We start from the raw sequence: 22,147 nt of genomic DNA, 5'->3' as shown, positions 1-22,147 counted from the left end.
TGTTTACTGTGTAATTTTGCATAATGTCCCTGGAATCTGGCTGGGATGGGCAGATGCCGTTGAAGGTGTTTGTTGAACCTATTGCTAGAATAAGATGATGCTGAGAGGCATGACCATGAGTTGATCGCCAAGCCCAGAGCTAAGGAACCAACTCCATTTCATGTATAAAGTTTTATGCTATTTACTAGCAATTTATACCTTTATTTTATCACAGAAATTGGTTTTTGTTTGTCAACGTCGACAGGTGGATGATTAATTTAACCGTTCGGAGAGTGCTTGTATTTTAAAAGCCTCGAAATGTCATTGAAGAAGTGCCAATGATTATTTCTCACAGTTATTCTTGGGTCATTTTCTTTGTCTAGACTCTAGATCAGTAAAGATACCATTTACCTTGTTTAGGACAATTAGTCATCGGCTTCTTTTATGTCTAGTATGATATTGTTTCTAGGTAAAATATTTAACCTATGCTACGTTTGGTTTTGGTTTTGAGAAGGTTTTAATAAAAGGAAAAGAAAAAATTATTATGTTTGATTTATAATGGGAAAAATGAAAAAAAAAAATTATAATTGAAATTACTTAATTTTTATATAGAGAAAGAAATGAGTATAAAAATAACTTTAGAATAAAGATGGTTTTTAGATGTGTACTAAAGTTGTCTTCTTAGGTGTAGTGTTTAAATCTATAGTAAAATTGTGGTTTTGGTTTCTTCATTATAATTAAGGATAAAAATATAGGTAATCACGAATATATCGGTAGTTCGATTTTTGCATATATATTGAAAATATCATAGGTATTTCGATGGATATTTTGACACAAAATATCGATTGACTTAAAATTGATTAAAACTTATGAACATGTAAAACAAAATTCTTATAAATGAAATCAGAAGTATAATAGACATTTTAAAGTTGTTTTGTTGAAAAAATTAATATATATATAAGTGTATTTTAATTATTAAATTACATTAAATATTATTCAATAATAATATTGTGATATTTAATTATAATATGTTTAATTTTAAAATACATTTAATATTAAAATTATGATATATTTAATTTAATTGTATTAAATGATAATAAATGTATAATTTTTTAATATTTAATTAATATATTAACGATATTAAAAACTTTTTGTTACTTAATTAAATGAAATTTTTTATTTACTTACAAAATAATTAAAATTAATTTGTTATTTAAAAGATTGTTTTAATATTTTGTGTATATGAAAACTTTTAATATATATATATATATATATATGGTGTATGATAATTAATAAAGGGTAAACTTGTCCAAGTGAATGTTGGCCTTCAAGAGAGCAAAACAACTCATTTTTGAGCTTTGACTCAATCAACACTCCGCTATTTCGATTAACAATATCGTTTGTACCAATACTTCGTCGAAATATCTCGATATTTTAATAAGTGATTGTAACAAATCTTAAAAAAAAAAAAAAATAGCTTAGGTGGGAAAAAAGGAGGTTCATTTTGAGAGGGCCACTTTTATCCCAAACTCCGATTTTAAGAATTGTCGACTTCTTGGATGCAAAATTTGTTTGTATTTTCTTTATGATTGTCATTTGGTGGAAGGGAATCTTCCGATTTACTTTTCCTGAATGGTAGGTATCCAAAGCTTGATAATAGGAATTTTGGGTAGTGCCAAACTCAAACTCTGATACGTAATCGTGGTTGCCTTAAGGGAGCTACCATGGAAATGGGGATGTTTTCGGTGGAAAGCCCGATGATGTGGGTGATGATGGTGTTGACCGATAATTTTTATGACAAGGAGATGAAACTCATGCAGCAAACTGAGAATGGAGGAGGTTTGGTGGGTCTTGTCACAGCGTGGTGATTTTAGTGAGGTATAGAATGGATGGACTGGAGTGATTTGTTGGTCTTGTTGGAGTTTCATCTTCCATTTGTTAACAGAGATGGGCTAGGAGGTGGCTGAAAGATGGGGTTTAGCTGTTGCCCCCTTTCATTTTAAGTTGTACTTTTCCCTTTTTCAGCTTGGTCAACCATTTTCTCCAAATATCATGTTTCATGTGCCTCGGCTACACTGTTTTATAGGAATTATTATGCAAGGCAAATGCTGATTTGCTGATTGTTTACCGTTAACTGGATTCAAAGAACGATTCATACCAAGAAGAGGAGTCCCTGCAGTGGACTCAAAAGCAAATAAGTAGCGTCAAGTAGTACAATATTAGAACAATTTATGGAAGATATCCCTGTCCCTGGACTTTCTTCATTCAAGCCTTTCCTTCATCATCACCAGCAGAGCTTCCTAGTTGTTTTACTTCCACCTTCTTGTATCTGTACCAAGATGCACATACCAAATACACCCCAAAGTTCACCACACTTAGTCCTGCTAATAACCAATAGAAGTAGTTCAACTTGTCCCTGTTCAAATTATTACTTGCCAACCATCCACCGCTCACCCTGTTCACCACCTCTACCACAATTGTGCTGGTGAAGTATCCAAATGCCACCGAACACCATGCGATGGCTGTGCTCAGTGATTTCATACCCAATGAACTCTCTGCATAAAAAAACTCTAGCAGCCCCACCAATGTAAACATATCAGCCGCCCCAAAAATAGCATATTGGAAGCCTAGCCAAAAGACACTTATGGGCAGAGGATCAGGTGAGTCCACCATGTTGTGTTGAATGGCAGCAGACTTGCGGCGGGTTTCCACTACTCCTGCTACTGCCATGGAAATAGTTGACAAAACCAGCCCAATCGCAATTCGCTGGAGGTGTCGGATTCCAGTGGGAATTCCGGTGACCTTCCGAGCCAGCGGTACAAAAATGCGTTCATATATTGGGATAAGAATGAACATGAATAGCAGGGGAATTAGTGGGATTGAGGGTCCGGGCACCTGAAAACCCAGGAGATTTCTGTCCATGGTGGTGCTCTGTTGGATGGAGAAGGTTTGGAGCTGAGCCAAACATGTGTTCATGAAGAAAGTGCTCAGTATAATGGGGAGCATGCGTATCAGGATTTTTGTTTCTTCAACTTGAGTCACGGTACACATCCTCCAGGGTCTTGGAGTAATTGAAGGCGAGGTGCCGGATGCCGTGCTAACAATTGCTGCCCGGTCCAGGAATCTGGTGAAGTTGATGATCTATTAATGAGCAAAGCTTAAAACCAAGTCAAACTCTGAAGTCAATTTGAAGTCTAATACAGTACCTGAATTGATCAGTTCTTGCAAGAATCTCATTTTCCATGCCCACTTCTTTGTCATGAATCTCATGTAACTCTTCGGACTTCTCTGGTACTGGAAGGGCCCTGTTTCGGATGGCAGCCACAAATACCTGAATGTAAGACCCAAGAGAGGAAAACAAAAAATTACACCCTGAGAATCTCTCAAACCAGACTTCTCTGTAAGCTACCAAACTCCTATCATTACCTGTACGATACGGAGGATGGGGCTTCCCTTTGGTGCATTATGCCGGTAAACGGATTTGCCCATGCATAGGAAAATAATAGAAAATAGAACAACGAGTGTGGAAACTCCAAACGCCAGATCCCACCCCTGGTTTGAGCTGATCCACACTACAAAAGTTACACCAAATATTGCCCCAACCGTGAGGCTAAACAAGAACCAGTTGAAGAAGGTGGAGATAAGGGGTGCCTCCTTAGGATCCTTCTCATCAAATTGATCAGCTCCTAATGCTGGCAAAGCTGCTTTAACTCCGCTAGTGCCCAATGCCACTAGATAGAGGCCAGTAAAAAGGATTGCAACTTGGCCACTGTCCGCAGCCTCACATTGATCCATTTTGTCCCGTGCAACATTCTTACATGGAAATGGTCTTAATTGGCTGAAGTGTGCTTGTACTGTTAAGAGGGCGTATCCCTGAACCAAATGTGTACATTCAAATCAGAATTATCCTTTTTATAGATACAAAAAAAAGTACATTTCTATATCCTAATCGGACCAAACCCTAAACCAACACATTAGTTAATGGAACCAATTATGTTAGCCACTTCAGATTAGTGATAGCGTACGAGTGTTGGGCCGGATGATCAAAGTTCAAAACTACCGGATTCCTTGAACACAAAACCTATGGTCAAACTTTATGCAAGGCCTTACAAAACTTTTGGGCTTACAGTTGCTACTACTGGCATACCTCCCTTTTTGTGATGTAACTTATCCTCCTTTATAATTTCCAGCTGTTATTTCACAAAATAAAATATGAAATGATGTTGAAAATTTCATGAATGCAACCTTGACTAAAGACTAAAAAATTAACCAGACCCAACAAGCCAAAAGAGATTATCATAATTAAAGTTTCATGGTAGGTTAGCTACCTGGTTGGTGTAGTGCTGGAATCATGGTTTTCTATATGTTAATGGTTAGATCATTATCAGGCATCAATCATTTCTTTAGTGATTGGAAAATGAAATGAGTCTTGTGGGCAGGTGGGGGAAAAAACAAAGAAAGATAAAGACTTTTTTCCATGTGTTTCAGTCAACTGAATGATGCCCTTCTTCACAAAAGTGGCTACTCTTAAGCCAAGAATTATCTCCAAGTACTCTGCTAATATTTCCTGTTTGACAAGGGCAAAGAATTGAGAATTTGAAGATAAATTATGCTGTATACTGTAGTCATTATCTATACTTCACCGTAAATTAAACAATTGCCACAGTTTTGAGAGCTTCATCCTAACATTATGATCATTTTCAGACTTCTTAGTAATTAGCATCTTATTTTTCTGGGCAATCTCAGTATGGATTTTAACTTGAAAATTTTGAGAAAAGGTTCTTGTTCTCTTTAAAAGAGACATTGTTAGTCGAAGCTGAGGATGACCAACTGGACTACCAAAAAGGAAGAAAAAGTTTCCAAAGTTCTATGCTTCGAAATGGTAATTGACTTACCACCAATTCTATGCATCCAAACAGGACACATGTCTTGAATCTGGACAAGTAGGTGTCACAAATAAATCCTCCGAGAAGTGTAAGTAGAAGTGAGGTTCCCATGAAGTTGGTAAGTGTGGTGGCGGATTTTGTTAGACTGAAGTTCATGTACCCATAAAAGTAAGTCACAAGGCTCACTGCGTTGGCGACGTATGCCATGTTCTCAAGTCCCTCCATAGCTGCATAAATCAACAGTCAAGAGACAACCCCAATTCATCAAATATTATATGACAGAAAATTCAAAGAGATGGTCAGGAGTAGAAACTTGGCCTAGTGTAAGACACACATACCATATACAAAGATTGCAGCTCTAGTTCCTCCAGTCATTGCTTCCCGTCGAGGTCCGGTTTTAGCATCCCTACAGATGCCCTGGTCATTGTTCACAGAAAAAACTGATCAGCCAAGGCTTTCAGTGATTAAGTTTGGAGAGAAGAAACAAAAGATTAAATGTATGAGAGAGCTTAGAGAAAATCTGGTGGGATCTTGAGTAAACTGAAGATAGGTGGCTATCATATGGCAAAATACTAATGAATAAGGCCACCTATTCTGAGTACTCTTCAAGCCACCTGATTTTCAGTCAAGAGGACAAGAGGGGTCACCATTCTGTGTTGAGAGCTTTCTCCTGTCACCCAAAAGGCCAAACCAATTTTGCCTTCTGTTTTTTTCTTCTCGCTTAGTTGAAGGGTAGTGTTTAACCTGGTAAACCCGCTGGCTTTATATACAGAAGAATGTAGTCTTTCTCAACGCGCAGACAAGAACAACAGAAAGGAATCAAATGGCATCTATATTCTATGGTGGGTTCCCTTTGTTTCGTATGGAGCCTCCCTCTGACACACACATGATGCGATGGCCGCACAGCCAATGGGTGTAACTTGACTTTATTAGTTGACTTAGTTGCTGCATGTTAATTAAGGGGCGCAGAGTCGGAAAATGTCGGTTGCCACATTACAGAATGATTGGTTTGTTAAGGTATACAAGTAATCTTCTGATTTAAGTAAATATTGTTTGAGCTGTGATTCATAAAGCACATGAACTGGCATAAACAAAAACCGATATAAAAGATCCATGATTTTGGAAACTTCATCTGCAAACCAGCCATATAAAGTGGAGTCCCAATTCTTTATCAGCCTCAGCCTTATCACAATCATCTCTTAGAGACGTTAATTAGGATCACAAAATAATGGCAAGAGTTCTGAATTTGCGGGACTAGGATGGCATTTCATAATTCCTAAGCTACTAATGTCAACCTCCTAATTTGAGATGCCTCAAGGTCATCTGTTTTTTAAATAGTCATATAAGGTCAGCTCTAGACCAGATCGGGATTACCATTTGATTGAGATTGTTGGGCTGTAAAGGCATGCTTCCGGGAGGTTTGCAACATTTTCACGTTCTTGGGGATCCAATTTCAGCCCATCACGTCCAACATATGAAATAATCAAGCACATATACCAGTGAATCATCATGTTTGATATCTTACAGGTTTAACCCAGAAGGAATCTGTGGATGCTTTAACAACCAACATCAATCAGTGGTATGACCAACTCCCATGACGCCCTGCATTCGTTGGCAATTGCATGCCTATCATGCCTCAGCCAAAAACACAAAATTAATAAACATCATTCTAATCATTAGATGATAGTTTTATTACTTGATCAAACAGTACTAGTGGTGCAGGCCACAAATATTGGATGAAATAACATTTCTAAGACCGGTAGAGCCAGGGGCAGAAGTGAGGGAGCTAGGTGGATAGCTGCTTTCATTACAGTGGAAGACGTCAGTATCTTTTAACATTGATAAAATACTCTGAAGGGGCAAGTGACTATAGAAACAGTACTATGAAAATGGAGTTTCTGTCATATTGCCCTTGTCCTGGAGTGTGGGTTTGAAATCAGACGTAAACCAGCTTAGGGACATTATTAAACAACATGAAAATGGCAGGATTTGATTCTGCTTTGTCATTATCCCTCTGGAACTTAGCTTATAGAATCCAACTGTAACATGCCCATTCATGGGGAGTGCAATTGGACATTTACTTCCTTTGCCACAGCAGAGACTCCATGGTCTTAGATATGAATTTCAGTCGCTGAAAAATGTGATTGTAACACTTCACAACATATTTGAGTTAAAGCACTAAGATTGAAGTTTTGTGTTTTGAGTTTGAAATTAGGGTAGTATACTGATTTTATGAAAATAATCATTGAACCATTACTTAACATCATGTGTGTGATATAGACGCCTAGAAGTGATCATGCGGACAAAAGCCTGTAAAATATGGGAAAACAGTTTGGATGCTCAAACATTTCAAACATCTTAGGGTTTTAGTATAAAATTTCCCCAATTTTATTAAAAAAAATTATTTTCTCAATGTAGTACGACTAAAAAACTTAGGTTTGCGTATGAAAACAAGATTGAAAAACTTGTTTAAGATCAAGAGATCAAAAAGAAAGCTATGAAAATCAAGAAAGAAAGTCATTGTTCTAACATAGTTCTTAAAATTCAAAATTAAGGTTTTAACAAAGAAATCTTTAATATTCTTTGGGAGAGAAAATGTGAAGATTAAGAATTTGTTTGACGGTGATTTTAAGAAGTGTTTTTAGTGTAAAAAATGTTTTTGAAAAATATTAGGTATTTGACAAATTTTAGGAAATACTTTTAAAATTTTGAAAAATTACTTGTAATGTAGGAAAATCATTTATAGTGTTCTATGGAGAAACACTTAGACAATATTTGTTCCCAAAAAGTTTGAGGAAAATAAAATAGAGAGGAAAAGTAGATAGAAAGAAAAAATAAAAAATAGATTCAAAGTTAATAAATTATTTTTATATACTAAATATTTTTTTATATATATTTAAATCTTCTACATAAAAATTAAATAATTTAAAAATATATAAATTTCTTAATAATTTTTATTATATTTGACTTTTTTACACATTTTTTCATAGTAAAACCAAACATAAAAAATTATTTTCTTTAACATTTATTTTTCTTTCCCTAGTACTTTCTGAGAATCAAATATAGCCTTAAACTATGTTTGGTTCTTAAAAAGTACTAAGGAAAAAAAATGTTAGAGAAAATGGTTTTCTTATGTTTGGTTTCCATATGGAAAATACAAAAAAGAAAAAATCAAATATAATAATGATTAGTTAGAAATTTATATATTTTAAAATTATTTAATCTTTATGTAATTGAGAAAAATAAGTGACATGTATTTGAAGAAGCATATAAAAATAATTTATTGATTATAAATTTATTTTTTTTATTTTCCTTCACTTTTTTTTCTTCTATTTTCTTTTTTTCACCTTTTCGATCTGTCAAAATCAAACATTGTCTTAGAGTGCATTTGATAGTGATTTTAAGAAATGTTTTTAGTTTTTGTAATATTTAAAAGATAAAAATTTTCAAGTATTAAAAAGGTGAGAAATGTCTCAAAGAATCCCTAAAATCATTGTCAGTCAAACTCTTAATAGATGATTGTCCTAAAAGCATTTCAAGTAAAAACATTGCAAAACACATTCTAAAAATTCAAGTTAGGGCACCTTAATATGATTTTGAAGTGTTTGCTCCGTCACAAATGTGAGGACAATGTGTAGATATTGATTTATAAAAATCGATAATAGCTTCTACACTAGATAAAATTGTGTATTATTTTATATTTAGTAGGTTGTTGTTGTGATTTATAGAATTGTGGTTTTGTTGTGGTAGAAGTTTAGACGGTCTTTGTAAGTGATTTTCTATATATATATATATATGTATATATATATTGGATTTAAGTGATTTTCTAGGTATATTTGGTGTTTGTGCATAATTGAACTTATTTTAGATTATCAAGACTTGTATAAATTTTCATAGTAATAATCTAAATGTAATTAAATCCAAATAATTCAAATATGATCATTGATTTAATTTAATTAAAGAGATATAAAAGTTATTCATTTAAGACGTTTTATTGAGACTTAAAAATTGTGGGTAATACTTATTCACTACACCTTTAAATAACTTCGTGAATAAAAAATAAAGAGTTGCATAAAATAAAGCAAAAGTTTTGAAATTTACTAAAAACCAAGACTTAAAAAAAGAAAAATTGGAGGCCTAAAATGTTAATATAAAAAATTGGAGACTAGAAATGGTGAGAAAGACTATGAATTTGAAAAGAAAAGGGGATGAAAGGGGGTGTTGGTAGGTTCACTTTAGAATACCCTTCCAAGATTGGGAAGTAAAGGAGGTGACTTGCTTTTTGGGTTCTCTTAACCTGTTAAAAGTGTAAGAAGGCGATGACACTTTATGTAGAAAAGAAGATAAGAGAGGATTACTTAGTGTCAAGTCTTATTATTGTTCTCTAAGTGGGGAGAATAATTTTGTTTTTTCGGGGAATGAGGTTTGAGGATCTCATGCTCCTCTTAGAACTTGTTTTTTTTTTTTGCTTGGGAAGCTGTTTAGGGGAAGATCCTAACTATAGACACCTTAATGAAGAGGGGATGACAAATGGTCAATAGATATAATCTTTGTAAAGAGATTGAAGAATCAATCGATCACATTTTGATTCATTGCGCCAAGATAAGGAGTTTTGAATCTTTTTATTAGCCCTCTTCGGAGTGATTTGGGTATTTCCAGATTCAATAAAAAATCTCCTCATTCAACGGAAAGTTAAGGGGTTTCAAAAGAAGAATAGAGTAGTTTGGCACTTGGCTCCCATTTACTTATTTTGGTATATTTGGAAAAAGTGTAATCGAAGAACCTTCAAAGATGAAGAACTCTCCGATAAAGGTTTAAAATATCTCTTCTTTCAAACTCTTTTTGAGTGGATAAGAGTTTCTTTGAAGTTGGGTTTTCCCTCTATGTTGATTTTTCTAAATATTTTTTATTGTTATTAACTTTGCTTTGTTTAGTTTGTATGATGTTTTTTTTTTTTTTTTTTTTTGAGGTATAGGTTGCGTACCCTCCTTTTTAAGTACTTTTTATTGCATGTTCTTGTTGTCTAAAAAAACAAAAAAAAAAAGCTATGAATTTGTGGGACCAGAATGATAATTGCTCAATCAAAAACAAATGATGACATCTTCTAAAGCTGCTGGCGTCAACCTCCTAAATAATTGGAGATTTTTTTAAATAAAATTACAAAGTCAGCTCAAGACCTTATCGGGCTCACCAGTTTATTCACAGTTATGGGCTGTGAAGGCATGCTTCCATGAACTTTGCCACATTTCCACGATCCCCTGGAATCACCCCATCACGTCCAGTATAATATATGAAACAATAATAATAATAATAATAATCAATCACATATTCCACTGAATCATGTTTCCATGTCTTACAAGCTCAAGGCTCAAAAGGAATCTGTGGATGATCTAACCACCGACATTATTTAGTCAGTGGTATGACCTAATGACCCACTTCCCATGACTCATGCATTCATTGCCCTATTTCATGCCCATCATACTCACAAACTCCCCCATCCCCCGCACCCCTCTTCCAATGTATAAATCAATGACATACAAAGACCAGTGTATGGGTACTCACATTTGAAAAAGTTGTTCGACTTCTTTGTTCTATGCATTGAACAAGAACCAAAGAAGTTCAGGATTACGTAAATGTTGGAATTATTGCATTCTTTATGATGATATGAAGTTAAATCTTCATATTCTAATGCTTCTTGAACCAAAATGTATTTATATTTCTCATATTATACATCTCATGTACATGAGAAGATTAAAAGTATAAAATAATAAAAAAATATAAAGTATTATGACCAAAGTCATGAATATATTAAATTGTATACAAGGTACAATGATCAAAGTCATTTACTTGCATTAAAGTTTCATATACCATGAATATTATATGGAATTGGAAAACGTGGATTTATATATTTTAGTAGGAAGTGTTCATTTGTAACTTTTGATGGAAGGTCACTTGATATGATATAAAAGAAATTCATTTTTATAAATAGTTTCTAAGCAATTTTGTTAAAACCATTTACCAATAGTCCCCGCATGAATGAAAATTGACTTGATTTATGTAAATGAGATGCTAATAATTTAGATAGTGCTTTTGGAAAGAAGTTGCATAAGAATAGGTTGTTTATAGCTTTAAACCTTCCTTAATGAAATATAATCGGGTTTGCTAGCTAATCATTGACTATGAGGTCTTGAACTGTTCAACTTTTTATATAAACCAAAATAATAGTATTTGTACAATTCCCTCTTGGATATTGTTGATTCTTATGATTGTGCTTACTTTGGCCTTGAACAACTCTTAATATTCATGAGTGTTCTAAAGAATTTAAGTTTTAAAAATTCTCACAAAAACAACTCTATTGCACACTTATGTAGGTGATTCCTATTAAGAGTATCCTACCATACTTTACTTGGTTTTTCAATCTATAGGATTCATTAAGAGCAAAGTTCAACCTAGTTCATACTGCAAATAACACTATTTCGTCATAGGAATTGTTATGAGAAATTATCTCTTTAGTGTTTCTCTTAGTCATTCAAAACTTAATTGAACCTAGATCTTGGGCTCTCCTGTCAACTAGGTTGGGTTACCATTATAAAGACTTTTAGTAATAGGCTTTACTGTAATTCTCCTTGATAAGCAGTTAACTTCATCAATTGACAAATTTTTAGTAAGTGGATCTACAAGGTTGCCTTTTAATTTGATATAGTCAATGAAAATTTTTCATTTGAAAAAAATCGTTTTATAGTATTTGTGTCTTGGACATATATGTCAAGATTTATTATTATATATGTAATTTTATACCCTTCTAATAGCTAATTGATTATCATAATGTATGCCTATTTTAGGCACAAGTTATTTTTAATCAACATGATATGCCCTCTTGGAGATTCTCCTGCTTTGTCTAATGCTATAAATTTAGATCACATGATGGATCTAATAACTCACATTTGTTTTAAGGACTTCCATGATATAAGTCCTCCTCCCGTTATGAACACAAAACAACTAATGGATTTGGTGTTCTTTCTATTTGATATCTAATTTACATCATTAAACCCCTTTAGGGTAAAAATAAGTTAGTTTAGCTTAATACACTCACACTTTCTAGTATTTATAGGAGGATTTTGTATCATTCCCATAACTTATATGGAGTTACATCTCTTTCCAAGAAGGTTACAAAATTTTAATTATAGCTAAAATTTTGAAATTTTTTTATTCAATACCATCTCTTTCACATGTATTTCTTGTAAAATGAATTGTAGCTCTTGAATTTCTCTCATGTCTATTTTAGAGCATATCTTTTTGAAGTCCTAAACTCTACCAACTATGAAAATTTTCAAGCCAGCATCCTCTATCTTATACTATTTTCTCAAAGACTCTCATAGTTCCTTTGTAATACTTATTGGACCATACACATTATCTAATATGTTATCCAAACCATTGAGAATGTAGTTTTTACACATGAAGTCAGAATAATTTCAAGTTTCTACAATTGCCTGTATTTGTGCATTACTTTTACCCTCATTTGAAATAGAGTATCCTTTTATGTAAGACCTGAACAAGATTTAGTGTTGTGAGGTATAACAACATTTTTTATTATCACATCTTAAAGTTCAGTCCATTAAAAAATCAAACAATAAAAGGCAAATTCGTTTTAAGATTGTTGTCAAAATATTAATAAAAACCATATACACTAATAAATGTGTGAATAGATAAAGCAAATAGAAATGGAGATTATCGATACTAAAGTTTGACTATATATTCTTAAAACAAATTTGCCCTGATCAAATGCTTACGGTTTAACAACAATCATTTCTTAAGACACAATGATCATTTTCTTCTAATGGTAACACTACAAATCACAAGAAACGACAACTCAATCAATGTTTCGTGCTCCCTATAAAAACTTAATTGTTTGAATATTGTACACTTATAGTTCACACCTAACCTCGAATAGAATGAGAGTGACTTGGAATGTAACACTACACCTAGAGTTGAGAGAAGGATGACTATTGAAACCAATTGAAATTCTATAGAAGGTGACGACCCTAACGAATCACCCGGAATTTATACTCTATAAAAGCTCAAGTAATTTAAAGTGCTGTAATTCTATTTCTTCAACTTCAAATTTCCTCTTAACATTCTTCCTAGAAAATTTCCCACCCTTCTCATTTTGTGAAACCAAATCAACTGATTCATTACCAAAATTACATTCCCCTTTTGAAAGAAGAGTAATAGCACTGGGCCAATCCAGCTTGTAGATGGCAAGTCTTTCAACAACACACCCAGCACCCTTGTTTTGTTTTGTTTTTTTTTTTTTTTTTTTTCAAATTGAAATTTTTTCTCTTGTTGGGATGGAAGAACTTCTTTTTCCTTGGTTTTTTATGGATTAAGATCAAATTCGCTCACATTATCACTAGAAACAAACAGCTGCGATAACTCGTAATTTTAAGGGAGTAATATGAAATTTAGAAGGTAATTCCAGAAAAGAAATTTGCAGCTTGATTTTGGATGATCTGGGTATGGATTTGAAGAGGAAAAGAAGAGCAATGTGCTTCACGTTCTCCGCTCTGGAGTGGGCCATTATTGGAACAAAGCCCAAAGAACTTTCCCAAAATGGTCCACCACACAAAATCCTAAAGGCAAAGGGAAAAGCCCGAGGGGGCCCAAATCCTGATTACCTGCCAGGCAAGTTCAAAACAAAGGTCGGTTTTGGTTCTTTTGCCTTTTTCCAACATAAAACTACGTCGTTTAGGTTTGCTTACAACGTATCTTTCGGTTTCCTCGCGCTCTGTTGTGACGGAAGAATGGACCTCCGGCAGTGCATCGGCAACCAAAACGACGTTGCTTTAGGCATCGCAAAGCACGTAGCCTTGACCGAAAGCAAGGACTCGAACCTAGTTTTATCGCCGCTGTCGATTCATGTGGTTCTGAGCTTGGTAGCAGCTGGCTCCAAGGGCGCAACGCTAGACCAGTTGCTCTCCTTTCTCAAATCCAAAGCCTCCGGCGATCTCAACGCCTTCGCTTCTGAGCTGGTTTCCCTAGTCTTTGCCGATGGTAGTCCTAGCGGTGGCCCTTGTTTGTCCTTCGCCAACGGTGTCTGGATCGATAAAACACTTCCTCTTAAACCCTCTTTCAAACAGATCGTCGACACCGCTTATAAGGCTGCTGTTCATCAAGCTGATTTCCGGATCAAGGTCTGGCTCTCTCTTAACCCTCCATTTGGTCGCTCAGAAAATGAAAGAAAATAAAGAGTATCTGATTTCTTAGATTCATTGATAAAAATTGGGGGAAAAAAATCATCATATTCAATGATCCTGTTGAATGCTCTCATTTAACTGATTAGAAAAATTAAAATGACATGGAAAGAAATTTATGCACATCAATTTAATTATAATTCTTGTTGCTGTACCCAAAACTCTGTTGTTACATGGTACTGGTAATTGAATTAATACTTTGTCATTGGACATCTAATACAAATTGAATTGACCATTGTTTGCATATATTTTAAAGACATAAATTGTTAGCATTGGAGTAGGAGGGAGACATTGTTGTGACAATGAGAAGTGATAAAATTCTGAATCTGAACAGAATTTTCAAGGGAAACCAGAGAAAGTTTGGCAGAGAATTTTGGAATTTTATCAATTGAATTCTAATGTGAAATCTATACAATCTAGTATAAGTATAAAGGAAAGTCCCTAACAAACTTGTAACCGACACTAACAAGCTTAACTAATATAAATAGTACACTTGGCTAAACTAACTATGACTAAAACAAAAAACTTCAACTAGCTAATCTTTTGTCTCAACATTTCCCCTCAAACTCATGATGGAAAATATCTACTACTCTAAGTTTGAATCTCTTTGAATTAAACTAAGCACTTGGAATTGCCTTAATGAAAACATCAACTAGTTGATCTATTGAAGGAACATGTGTGACTTCAATCTCCTTCTTCATTACTTTCTCTCTAACAATATGCTTAGTCTTGGCATGTAACTTATCAAAAAAAAATGCTTAGTCCTGGCATATAACATTGGATTTGTAGCTAACAATACACAAATTATCACTCCAAATTAATGGTATTCTCTGTAGCTTCACTTGTAACTTGGACAATAAAGGTTATATCCAAGTCATTTTAGCCACCACATTGGTTAAGCTTTTGTACTATCTAGAAACACTATGCTGTTTCTATGAGTGCCAAGAAACCAAATTGGAGCCAGGAAAAACACAATATTCTAATGTAAAATGCCTATCATCAGAATCCAATGCTCATTCTGCATCATAGAAACCTACCAAGGCTAGTGAAACCGATATTCTGAGATGGAAGCTATATTCCATTGTTCCCTTCAAATACTTGAGAATCCTCTCTACGGCTTTCCAACTTTTTTCACTGGGATTTCGCACAAGCTAACACACATTATTTACATTGTAAGCTATCTCAAGTCTTGTTCCAGTTAAATATTGCAAATCTCCCATTGTGCTCCTGTAGAGTTGGACATTATCAACTGGGATTCCTTCGCTTACTCTGAGCTTCAAACCACTTGTCATTGGGGTACTAATTCCTTTTGCATGAACCATCTTAGACTTGCTTAACAAATCCCCAATATACTTAGTTTGTGATAGATGAAAACCTTCACTTGTATGTTTTGCTTGAATGCCCAAGAAATAGTCAATCTTAACTGGATCCTTCAAAGCAAATTCAGCATTTAATCTTCCTATCAGTTGAGAAATAAGTCTTGAATCACTTCCTGTTACAAGGATATCATCTACATAAATGAGAATGTAGATGATATGATCTGCAGTAGTCTTAAGAAAAAAGTGATTGAACTAGTCAAATTTTAATGAGGCAAATCCAAGCATTATAAGTACCTTATGTAGCTTATCAAACCAAGCCTTGGGTGCCTATTTCATACCATACAAGGGCTTTGTGAAGCTTGCAAACCAAGTGAGGATTATTTTCATCTAAAAATCCCTGAGGTTGCTCCATAAAGACCTCCTCTTGAAGATCTCCATTTAAAAATGCATTATTGATGTCCAATTGGCGTATACACCAATGTCTTGTCGAAGCTATAGTCAAAACAATCTTGATTGTGGTTGGTGTCACAACAAGACTCAATGTTTCATTGAAATCAAACCCAACCTGTTGGTGAAACCCTTTAGCCACTAATCAAGCCTTGTATTTAAGTATATTGTCATATGGTTTTTCTTTGACTTTGAAAACCCATTTACATCCTATTGCTTTCCTCCCAGGTGGTAATGAAACCAATGACCTTGTTCCATTCTTCCGAAGAGCCCTATATTCTTCTAAGATTGCCTTTTTGTACTCTGGTTGGTGCAAAGCAACAAGCACACTAGAAGGCTCTGTTAACTCTTCTAGATAAATCTTAGGCTTGTATCTACCATTCTTGGCTCTTGTTATCATTCCATGAGTGTTGCCTAAGCTCCTTGCTTCTATAGCAGCAAAAACTAATCCTACAATATTATTGCTCAAACTAGGTTGCACAGAAACATAAGTCTCAAGTGTATGAGTAGGATCAACATTAGCAATAGCATCAGAAGTATCCATGTCACATAAATGCTTATCTTCGTGTTGTGTAGATGGTACTAGTGTAGAAATAGATGTTCGAAAAGGATTATCTTGAGAATTAGATGATGCAAAACCTAAAAGGAGCTGAGAAATATGAGGTAATACAGGTGGTGTGGCTAAGGGCCTTAAACCTATCTGAGGGACTGAAAGGACAACTGGTGACTTTTTTATTTTTGAAAAAGGAAAAGAGAATTCATAAAATATGACATCTCTTGAAATAAACATCCTACCATTAGGGTCTAAACACTTACCACCCTTGTGATTTAAATTGTAGCCCATAAATATGCATTGAGCACTCCTAAATTGCAACTTATGTTTATTATAGGGTCTAAGGTTAGGGTTACAAGCACATCCAAAGACTCTATGAGTGTTATAGGCAGGTTTAATCTTGAATAAGGTTTCTAAAGGGGATATAATATCAAGAATAGGAGTTGGAAGTCTATTTATAGGTACAAAGTTGCTTTAAAAGCCTCATCCCAATATTTCAAAGGAAGAAAAACATTTGCTGAGAGAGAGAGCCCATTTTCCACTTATGCCTATGTTTTCTATCAACAGCCTCATTTTGTTCTTGTGTATAAGGGCAAGAAACTTTATGTACTATCCCATTAGTAGACAAATAATCTTGAAAGACTTTGAAACTCTTCTCCACAATCTGTTTGTATGGCTTCGAGTTTGGTATTGAATTGTAGCTCTACTTAAGTTTTGAAATTGATTAAAGTTTGAATAGCATCTGATTTATTTCTAAGCAAGTAAATCTAGGTAATGTAGAGTAATAATCAATAAAATGGATGTAATATTTGTATCCATTACTGGCCTGAATGTGTGCTAGACCCCATAGATCAAAATGTATAAGTTGAAGAGGAGCAGTATAGACTGTATCAGACAAACTGAATGAGAGTTTATGAATCTTACCTATACAACAAGATGTACAGAAAGAAGGTTCCATTTTATTAAAATTGGGTATATTACAATGAGAGAGTACACATTTGACAACTTTTTCAAATGGATGACCTAACCTTTTATGCCACAAATCAAACAAAGAACTCTTAGAATTGGTTGAACAACTTGTATGTGCTGAATTATCTATATTGCAAGAGGCTGACAGCACTTGGGCTGAACCATTGGAAGCTGAAGAGATAGGATGAGATAGCAATTATGTTGGATTGAATATCATGTGTGAAGAGTAAGTTTTTTAGTTAACAAATGAACATGTAAAAGATGTTTTAGAGTGAGAAGTTCAGAATTATAAGGAGACAGAACTGAAGATTGGCTGACAAGTTTTAGTGGACCAACCTGTGCCATTACCAATGTGAACTCTATCTTGGCCAGTGATCTCTTGTCTCTGCATCAGATTGTTAGCATCTGGAGTTATATTATTGGATGCACTAGAATTATGGTACCAACTTACATCATTGTAAAGTTCTGGGGTGGCAATCATTGTAGACATTGGAGAGGCTTGGTGATAGAATGCATTGGCATTCTGAAAATTGAAATTGGGCCCTTGAAAACTCTAATCAAAACAGTAGTAACAATTCAGAACCACATGCCCAAACTTCCCACACAACTGGCATTGTGATTTCCCATATGAATTCCCACCTCTTCCACCTTTGCCTCATCCATTAAAACCATTGTCAAATCTTCGACCTCCATTAAAACCATTGTCAAAGCTTCAACCTCCATTAAAGCTGCCTCTTTTGAAATCACCACTTTTGCCACCAGAATTCCAACTGGAATTCTGATTAAAATATCCACCTCAATTCCCATTGAACCCCTGGCCAGAATTCTGTCCTCCTCCCTGACTTCCAAGTTATTAACTTACCACTTCTTTGAATTTCCTTGTCCCTGAAATTTAGCAGCTATGTTGGCACTTGGTGCAAAGTCCAAGGCCTTATTGTTCTTCTGATTGTTCTTCACAATCCTTGCTTCTTGAGCCACTAACAAGGACTCGATCTCTTCTTTAGTGTAACTACCAATTCTAGAGCTTATTGATACAACAAAGGAATCAGACTCTATAGTTAACCCATCACAAATAGCATCAACATAATCTTTAGAAGAAAGAAAATGACCACCTAATGCCAAGGCATCCTTTTAATCTTGGACAAATACTCATTAACAGGCAAGGATCCCTTCTTTATATTGAATTTAAGTTTTGAATTGACTAATCTTAGCCTTAGTTTGGACAGTGAAATACTGCTCAAGCTTGCCCCAAACCTGGAAAGAAGTTTCACAACCTACCATCAGAGGAAGGATTGGCTCGGAAATTGATGATAAAAGCCACGACATTAGCAATTGATCTTGTTGTTCCCATTCAAGAAATTCTTGATTAAACCTCCCAAACCTTGCATCTTCTTGCGAGAAAAACCTCTTTGGAATCTCACCACCACCAAAATCAAATCTTTGCAAGCCATATCCTTAGATTGCTGAAAAAACCTGTTGTTTCCAGATCAGAAAATTGTTATTATCTAGTTTTACCATCAAAAAATGGGTAAAACTTGGTAAAACTAAGAGATACAAATCTTTACAAAGAAGAAGAGAACTTGTCATAAATGGAACTTGATTCTTTGTCCTTGGTCCTTGATTATTCTCCATTGAAGAAGAAACGTGCTCTGGTACCATGATAAAATTCTGAATCTAAACAGAATTTTCTAGGTAAACCTAGGAAAAGTTTGGGGGAGAATTCTGAAATTTTATTAATTGAATTTTAATGTAAAATCTATACAATCTAGTGTAAGTATAAAGGAAAATCTCGAACAAACTTGTAACCAACACCAACAAGCTTAACTAATATAAACTGTACACTTGGCTAAGCTAACTATGACTAAAACAGAAAACTTCAACCAACTAATCTTTTTTCTTAACAAGAAGCAAATTTATTCTCTCTTAATTCCTTTGTATATACTTCGTGTTTTCTATTTTTAAAATAAAAAAATGGTAGCAACTTTTATATAAGATACACGAATTATTGGGGGTTTATATAAAAAAAAGTAACAGTTTTAAAACTTTGAAAAAATTAAGGTATCAAAAAAATTTATTACCTTACATTTAAAATTTTTTAAGTATTTTTTAAAGATATAAGATAAATCTATACCTTTTTACTTTGTTCTACTTTTATACAGAAGTTTTTGAGATCCAAATGGATACTTAATTGTTGATTTTCTATTTTTTTCGAAGTGTATGTAATAATGTCAATAATAATGAACATATTCATTTAAATATTTTTGTTGGGACAATTTCTTCATTTTACCTCCTATGTGAAACGTCCTTCAATTTTTCAACAGATGCCCAAATGCCCTGCATATTTAGGGTCAGGCTTTTTGCTAATGATAACATAATGGATATGCTATATTGATAATTTTGCTGTTAAGGCTGCTGAGGTAACCAGTGAAGCGAATTCATGGGCTGAAAAGGAGACCAATGGCCTTATCAAAGAAGTTCTTCCTCCTGGCTCAGTTGACTCTTCAACCAGGCTCATCTTTGCAAATGCTCTCTATTTTAAAGGGGCTTGGAATGAGAAGTTTGATGCATCAGCAACAAAAGATTATGACTTCCATCTTCTCAATGGGAGCTCGGTTCAAGTGCCCTTCATGACCAGCAAGAAGAAGCAACTTATTAGCACCTTTGATGATTTCAAAGTCTTAGGGCTTTCTTATAAACAAGGTGGTGATAAGCGTAGTTTCTCCATGTATTTCTTTCTTCCAGATGCAAAGGATGGCCTGCAGGCTTTGATAGATAAAGTTGGTTCTGATTCTGCATTCTTAGATCGCCATCTTCCATCTATGCCAGTTCCAGTGGGTGACTTTAGGATCCCAAGGTTCAAGATTTCTTTTGGGTTTGAAGCTTCCAAAGTCTTAAAGGGACTAGGTCTGGTGCTGCCTTTTACTGAAGGTGGCTTGACTGAGATGGTGGACTCCCCCATGGGGCAGGACCTATATGTCTCAAGCATTTTCCATAAATCCTTCATTGAAGTTAATGAGGAAGGCACAGAAGCTGCAGCTGCTTCTGTAGGTGTTGTGAAACTGAGGGGCATGCTTAGTACTGATAATATAGATTTCATAGCTGATCACCCGTTCCTGTTTGTGATCCGAGAAGACATGACTGGAGTTGTGCTGTTCATTGGGCATGTACTCAATCCTCTCGCAGGTTGATTAAATGTTCTATCCTGAAGAACATGTGTAAGTAGATCAAACTTGACAAAAATGAAACTGTGATGATTCTAATTATCTGGTTGAAGTGGAGGAGCACTAGCTCTATTTAATGTTCAATTGCAGGTATTCATGTTTGTTATCAATTTTGGTTGCTCTATTTAATGTTCAGTTGCAGGTATTGATGCTTATTATCAGTTTTGGTTGTGTTTTCTTTTTCTTATTTTTCTCTAATTTTTTAATTTCAAGTTTGGTGGTGGAACACAAATTGTGTGGTTTTGATGGTTCCATATGTTGCATTGAAAATGTTTGTACCCAAACAGCAGGCCGCCTTCATTGATGTTAGAGCTTTATATATCGTAAGAATTTCTTATTTAGCGTGCAAGTTGGGGAACAATAGATTTGAGCTAACTTGGGAGATAAATGATACATCCAACTGGAACGTGTTAGATTTACTCAAGATTGAGGTCCAACGACTGGACCCCCTGCAGTGCCTCAACTAATAAGCAGAGTGAATAAAAGCAGGCGTGCTTATACGTTATACGATGCCACTATCGGGATTCAACGATGCCAACTAGAGCTACTGGAACGAAGTGACCAGCAAGCGCGTAGGCAATAGTGTCCGAATAGCCCAGTGCTAATAGCTCTAGCTTTACCCGTAAACTCCTGATAGAAATTTTTGAATGGGCTACTCTCAGAGTTCAAGGAAAAGTTAAATGTGGATTTGGATGTTATACCATGTGGCCTTTCCTCTCAGTCTTTTTACTTTTCTTCATGTCTGTACTGCACAAAACATGTCCACAAGGGCAGAGCGGAAAGTCTCCGAGGGAATGATTCAGATCTGATAATGTCATGGTTTCCAGGTTCATTAATTGGGCAAACGTTTCTGATCTAGATCTCAGCTGATGTCTCCATTATCATGGATTCATAAGCTGTTTCTTTTGAAGTTCATCTGTATAAAATATTAATTCGTTGCAGGCTCAAAGTATTTATTATTGTTATTGGAATAAAAATATTATGAGTCAATGACTTAGATTAATTACTATATATATATATATACGAACATTTTTCGATCTGTAGGACATCTTTGTGTGAAATTTGGTGCAGATAATTTACTTTTTTGTTGACTTAAAATTCATTTTTTTCCTAGGAATTAGGCTTAGAAAGCCGTGGAGCTGGTGGTGAGGGCGAAGTTGAAAACCAATACGATGAAAAAGCTCTGATTATTACGTTACTCCTATTCCCTGGCAAGTAATTAGGGATTTTCTCTTTCGAGGAAAATGTTCTGCCTGGGTGAAATGAACAATGACTTTGGCTTTTCAATACTTCAAAACTGACTTGTCTATCACGCAAAACAACAGGCCTCGTGCTTTACTTGACTTGCAGGAGTCGGTAAGATGCAAATTACTTCTTATCATAATGTGAGTGTGGCTTTAATTTGGAGAACTTTGATGAAAGCAGAGGGTTAATCCGGTTGTCCACATTCATCATCTTTGATCCTATCTTAATTCTTAACTCGGCCGATCCAAGAGTTTAAGATGATGAATGTTGGTTGGAT

General features: G+C 34.7%; 2 protein-coding genes across 2 annotated transcripts; one reads left to right on the top strand and one right to left on the bottom strand.

The window, feature by feature from the left end:
* Nucleotides 1–2,114: 2,114 nt before the first annotated feature.
* On the bottom strand, nt 2,115–5,596 carry LOC100267755 (protein NRT1/ PTR FAMILY 4.5). The gene is made up of 6 exons (XM_002282185.5): nt 5,513–5,596; nt 5,204–5,282; nt 4,875–5,092; nt 3,406–3,852; nt 3,186–3,310; nt 2,115–3,103 (listed from the first exon to the last, which is right to left on the bottom strand). Exons 1-6 carry the CDS (start codon nt 5,513–5,515, stop codon nt 2,245–2,247), a joined length of 1,731 nt encoding a protein of 576 aa, XP_002282221.2. The 5' UTR covers nt 5,516–5,596; the 3' UTR covers nt 2,115–2,244.
* Nucleotides 5,597–13,366: 7,770 nt separating this feature from the next.
* LOC100266122 (serpin-ZX-like) lies at nt 13,367–20,735 on the top strand. Its single transcript, XM_010666309.3, has 2 exons — nt 13,367–14,056; nt 19,813–20,735. Exons 1-2 carry the CDS (start codon nt 13,382–13,384, stop codon nt 20,590–20,592), a joined length of 1,455 nt encoding a protein of 484 aa, XP_010664611.2. The 5' UTR covers nt 13,367–13,381; the 3' UTR covers nt 20,593–20,735.
* The last annotated feature ends 1,412 nt before the right edge of the window (nt 20,736–22,147 follow it).

This window comes from Vitis vinifera, chromosome 18, assembly GCF_030704535.1.
Source record: "Vitis vinifera cultivar Pinot Noir 40024 chromosome 18, ASM3070453v1".
Classification (NCBI taxonomy): domain Eukaryota; kingdom Viridiplantae; phylum Streptophyta; class Magnoliopsida; order Vitales; family Vitaceae; genus Vitis; species Vitis vinifera.
This window is presented reverse-complemented; position numbering and strand designations above follow the sequence as displayed.